Below are 6,000 nucleotides of genomic sequence, written 5' to 3'. Positions count from 1 at the left end.
AAAAGCCGCCGAATTGTTGGTCGCAGAATACATTCCTATTAACCAGTTCTAAAACTAGACACAATGTGTGTACACGAATAGCGTTTTGCCGGTGCTTTTGTCTGCAAAACAGGTCAATTTGGACAAAAGAGTGCTATAAAAGCATACCTTGTGCCATATTCAGCTAAATTTCAAAAAAATTAGCCAAAACTTTTGACATCGGAGTTGTTCAGCTCTTTTTTATCTTTAAACGTAATGAGAGTATCGCTGACAATTTTATCATATGATAAAATTCACAATAGATGAAAAGTTCATAATAAATTACCAAAAAAAATGTGAACAAAACGATTGGAAGTGAGCTAAATATTCCCAAAAATCAACCTCAGTAACTCCTCGGAAAAAGTGAAAATCAAAAACATCTTTTTATCTTGATATTCTATGGCTGACAAACTTACCAATGATAACACTCACATGTCTTTACGGTGAAAATATCGGTAAGTGGAAATTGACTGGACAAAAGACCCCAGTTGAGCCTAGAGTTCCTCCCTCACAGAATTGGTCTGAACAATTAGCTCATTAAAACAGAAAAAAAATTATCCAAAAATTATTGTATGCTTCGAAAGATTTCTTCAATTAATCGAACTGAAACACCAAATCTAGTTTTAAAGAAACTTTGATATCAAAAGGATGATTTATACTTTTTAATGTCAGTTTAATTTTGCCCCATATTTTTCCCCTTGAAAAAAATTACAAGCTGCCTCCTATTACATTCGCTGCATTATACGCTTGTGTCAGTGTTTTAGAATGATGTGTCGGCTGGCGAGAAACATTTAGAAGCCTTCCAAATCTCTAATTTCCCAAATGAGGTTATTTTAAATATTTGTGCTTTGTAATTGTTGAAGAACGCTTGAAAACAAAACATAAATTCTAAGCAAACGTTTTAGAATGCTCCAGTCATTTCAATACTAAATATAGTATCTTTTTCAATTTAGTATCTTCTTCATCTTTAGTATCACCTTCAAAATCTCAAATTTTTGCAAAAAAAGTAACTTGCAAGATTAGTTATATCAAGAACACTAGAATTTCAACTCCTCAACTGTTAAATGTTCCCATAGTGTTAAATCTGTATGCATTAGCGGGTATCATATTTTACGCATTAAATGGTTCACATTTTGATGATAATAGTTTTTACTTCCATATAACCCAACAGCCCCTCCCATCCAAATTCCCGTCCGATTCCACTTTGTTTGTATCCCCCAAATGGTGTGTTTCCCCTCATGGCCATGGAATCATTAACCCAAACTTGACCAGACTCAAGAGCATTTGCCACATAAAGTGCTTCAGATAGATCATTTGTAAAAACAGCAGCAGCCAGGCCGTATGTTGAGTTGTTAGCTCTATCGATCGCTTCTTCAATACTTGAGAATTTGATGATTTGTTGAACTGGTCCGAATATTTCCTCTTTGGCAATTCTCATGTGGTCCTGTACGTTACTGAAAACGGTTGGTTCGATGAAATAGCCCTTAAACATGTGCATGACATCACTTTTTAATATTCTGACGAGGGAAAATTGTATTGTGTAGAACTTATAGAGTGACGAGTCTTTCTTTTCAGAGGGACCAGTGTTAAAATCCTACCTTTGTTAAGTTTTTGGATTTTTTTCCGTTTGTGCCCCTCCCCCCAAGGTAGTGGGTGCACCCTCCAGATGCATGATGTCACATTTTACATGATGATTTACTATGTAATGCCACCTACTGTGTCACTGGGGGTGCATGGCGTGCTGGGACCCAAACAGAAAAAATTAAAGTTATTTGGAGCATGTTTCATTACAAAACACTAGGCCACAAGCGTTACCAATAGCTATGCCATTCATGATCAGAATTAAGGCAGACTGACTAGGGACCTCGTCCGTGTAATAAAAACGCACTTCATTCCCGCCTCCCCCATTTCGATATTTGCCTGATTAATGAAAAATTGAAAAAATTGATTCCTATATAGCTATTGTCAATAACAACAGGTAATGTAGGATTTTTTCTTGGTATTCCATTTTTTGGAAACAACTAAATTGATCAGTCAAACAGGCGTCTATTTTAATTTTTTATGTTGGTGTTCTCATATATTTGAAAAAAATTGACTAATTTTTCCTGCCTTATCATTTAGCCGTTTTCCACCACATTCCAGCTTTGCGCCTTGCTTTATACCAGAATCAATCAAGTCCAAAATTTTGTCGAATTGGGTTTTGTTGATCTGTGGTCCGTATAAACTCCCTTCTGTAAATGGGTCTCCGAATTTGTCTCGGGTTTCTATGGCTAAATCTGTGCTTTTCCGGACAAATTCGTCGTAAACATCCTCGTGAACAAATGTCCTTGATAGAGCTACGCAATTCTGGCCACTGTTGCTATAGCAACCGTCTTGGGCAAACGGAATAACTTTAGCTAAATCAAATCAACACGATTCAAATACATCCATTTAATTGGTCTGACATATTTCTCTGTAAGGATTGGGAGAGTGTTTTGTGGGGTTTTAAAACGGAGTTTAAATATTTTTCATGAAACATTAGATAGAAAAAGTTTTAAATTGTTTGATCAGCCATAAGAAAGGAATGCGTGTGTGTGTATCTGTGAATGTGTGTGTGTGTGTGTGTCCATATGTGTGCATGTGTGTGTGTGTGTGTGTGTGTGTGTGTGTGTGTGTGTGTGTGTGTGTGTGTGCGTGTGCGTGTAAGTGTGTGAGATTGGAAGGAACGAATACTTTTTCGCAGTTACTTTTGCAAATATTGCACCTAAAACTGAAAAATCATTTCATGGAGGAAATATACCGATTTTTTAAAACTGTTTATGTACAGTTACAACATGTACAACACTGTACATACAAGAATTACGATGCAGAGACGTACATCATGATTGATTCATCAAATTGAAAATGAAATTCTGCCAGCAACTTGAAAGATAATCATTGAAATTACAGGAAAAATATTCGATAATTTTTTCTCAGCAAAGAATTAATTTGTCTGATTCTAAATGAAATATACATTTTCTTAATATAAGAGATTCCTTTGAATTTTTAAAGACAATATTCTGCAAGAAATACATAAACGTGCAAGGTTAAATTATTCTGATTTTTTCATTTTTAGATGACAACTTTTCAAAAATCAATCTGTTGGCGCCGGAGAAATAAAAAAACCCATAAAACTTAAAGAAGATCTGTATTTTATCCCTACAGAACAATTCTTCATCCCGCAAATTTTACTTTTAATGCAAGATGTGCACCATTTAAGATGTTTTATTGCCATTTAATGTGACGTTTCTCGAGGATGAATACTCGATTTCAACCCAGTTTATCCCCACGTAATCAGTTAGCGCTCAAATTATTTGTTTTTCATTCTTTTACCGCTGATGTTCAAGCGGTCAATTCTGTGATGCAACATTTAGTACTGCATTTCTAACAACAACGTTACGTAGTAAATAAGAGAACGAATTTTAGCCAATCAGAATCGAGTATTTTGAAACTTTAAAATAAGAATTAAATACGTTCTAATATACGTAGAAAGTTTCGAAAAAGTTCATTTAACCTAATTTTAAGTAAATATAGCCAATATATGTATCGATTAAGCAGGTTTTCGGCTTAATATTTTTAAGTTTTCTAGACAATTGCTGATTGAATACGAACTGTTTTGAAGTCAATGACATCAGACAGAAAACCAGTAAAAGAGCATCGAAAAAACCTTGCCGTCTAAGTTTCACTTGTTACATTGATCGTTAATATAGAGACGCTATACTTACACGTTGCTTTATATGCTAAAAACACGTTGCTAAATTGAAAAAGATACGGACTACACTTTTTTACTGAGTTTACATGGTACCGCGATCCGGGATCAACCCTGGGTCGCGATACTACGATCTGATGTATTACCATCAGATCAACCGTCACTTCGCTTTCTGTGGCGGGAGGACCCCACAACTAACGTTGTAGTGTATCAATATACGCGCCATATATTCGGGGCTAAAGACTCGCCCACATGCGCCAACTATGCATTACAACGCACTGCGAGAGACAATGCCAAGTTTTACCCCGAAGCTGCAAGTATATTGGGCTATTTAATGCTATCAGACCAAAAATTAAGAAGTCCGCGATTTTCAGCACGGAAATTTTAAGATTTCCGCTATTTAGATAACCGGTCACCATCAAACCCCACATATCAATATTTTTGAGACGAAAAAACACCGAGAAAATAATGCTAAATTGTTCGATTTTGAATATTTTTTTCAATTTTGAGGCAATTCAAAAAAATTAGAAAAATATTACCGATTATTGATAAACCGTATTTCCAAGCATAAAAGTGTCCGGTTTTGTGGATTACAGTTCCATATTCAAGAAATTGCAAAAAATTGAACAAAAATAGAGAAAAATTGGACAAAAGCATAAAATTTTCACAAAGTTGTCAAAAATCAATTTCTCCAACAACTAGAAGGTTCGTCAATTGAGTGAAACTCAATAAACACAAAAAGTTGTGAAAATTTTAACAACCTCCGGCCTACACAAAAAAATTATCAAATCACTAAAATTTTTCCTCGTCGCTTGTTTGTATACCATTTCGTCCGCGTCCTTTTCCTCATTTAACTTTTTTTAATTCTCCCTTTTCCGTTTTTTTTATAACGTTGCTCTCCCAAAACTTCGCTTTTCGTTTTCTTCCGCTATTTTTCTGGATTTCGATGTAGTATGTCATATGTGATGAAGTATGTTGTGGTTCTTGCTGTAGTATGTTGAGTATGCTAGTATGCTGGTTTGTTGATTAGGTCTTATAGCTTTCTAGGGTGTGACTTAAGTTCTTTCTCGAGTTACGGCTGGATTGTCTTTTGACTTTTCAACTTTACTAATTTACTAGCCCTGCTGTTGTAGTACATTGATTTTGCTGTTGTATGTTTGGGTGTACCTCTATGATTGCTAGTTGGTTTGGTCTTGTTGCCTTCTAGGGTGTGACTTAAGTTTATTCTCGAGTTACGGCTGGATTGTTTCTTGACTTTTGCAACTGTCTAAGTCTACAAATACACTATTGTACTTTATTCAATTTGCTGTAGTTTGTTTAATACCTCTAGTATGCTGATTGTCTGTTGTGGTTTGGGTTTTGCTGGGATGTGACTAAGGTTTATTCTGGAGCTAGGGCTAGTAAACTTCTCGACCTTTTCATTCTTTTAGTATACTACTGCATTGCCGTAAACTAATTTGTTGGTATGTTAAGCCCCAGAATGAACTATGCTAGATTGTCTTGCAGTAGCTTCTCTCCTTCTTCCTAGTGTGTGACTTAAGTTTGTTCGGGAGGTACGGCTAGGTTGTTTAGTTAAGTTTTAGCTGTGGTCTGCTAACATAGTTCTTTCCAACCTCATTTCCAGCCCGTTCTTCCCCACCGTCCCGTGTCGTTGCGTTGCTCATTTTTCGCTCACTTTCCCGCACGTCCCGTTTCCGTTCCGTCGCGCACTGCTCGCTCGACTTCTCTTTTGTCCCGTTTCCGTTGCGTTGCGCACTGCTCGCTCGACTTCTCTTCTGTCCCGTTTCCGTTGCGTCACGCGTTGCTCCCTCGACTTCCCGTCCGTAATGTCTCCGTTTCGTCGCGCGTTGCTCGCTCGACTTCCCGTGTGTCCTTTGTCTCCCTCCACGTTGAGCGCATAGAATACAGCGCTCCACTTCTGTTTTTGTCGGGCACTGTGTGCTTGACGACTTTTTCTGCTCTTTGGGTGGTTTGTTTTACAGACTGTCTACAGTGTGCTGTGTTTAGTGTCTTTTGCGTTGGGTTTATTTTGCGTGGATTTGGTTCTAGATTTCCCTCAATTATGACCTCGTCAAAAACATCTAGTCAGCGTAAACATGATTAATTAATTGCTAAAAGGAAGCGCGAGGAAATTGAAAAACAGAATGAGGCAGCCATTCGCCTTGCTAAATAGATGAACTGGAGGAAAACAACAGGAAACGGTTGGCAGAGGCAACTCTGCAAGAATTTGAATGGCTGGATGCTGTTTCTGAAGG

General features: G+C 37.0%; 1 protein-coding gene across 1 annotated transcript in view; it reads right to left on the bottom strand.

Moving 5' to 3' along the window:
- Positions 1 to 998: 998 nt before the first annotated feature.
- LOC142338520 (retinaldehyde dehydrogenase 3-like) overlaps positions 999 to 6,000 on the bottom strand; it is a 41,407-nt gene continuing 36,405 nt past the window's right edge. Inside the window, exons 5-6 of the mRNA XM_075388304.1 lie at positions 2,128 to 2,414; positions 999 to 1,501 (exon numbers count right to left, since the gene is read on the bottom strand). Coding sequence (XP_075244419.1) covers positions 1,145 to 1,501; positions 2,128 to 2,414 — 644 coding nt within the window. The 3' untranslated portion in view covers positions 999 to 1,144. The remainder of the gene's footprint in view (positions 1,502 to 2,127; positions 2,415 to 6,000) is intronic.

This window comes from Convolutriloba macropyga, chromosome 4 (genome assembly GCF_964194025.1).
Source record: "Convolutriloba macropyga chromosome 4, txConMacr16.3, whole genome shotgun sequence".
NCBI lineage: Eukaryota > Metazoa > Xenacoelomorpha > Acoela > Convolutidae > Convolutriloba > Convolutriloba macropyga.
Note: the sequence above shows the minus strand (reverse complement) of the source record. Positions and strands in the feature narration are given on the sequence as shown.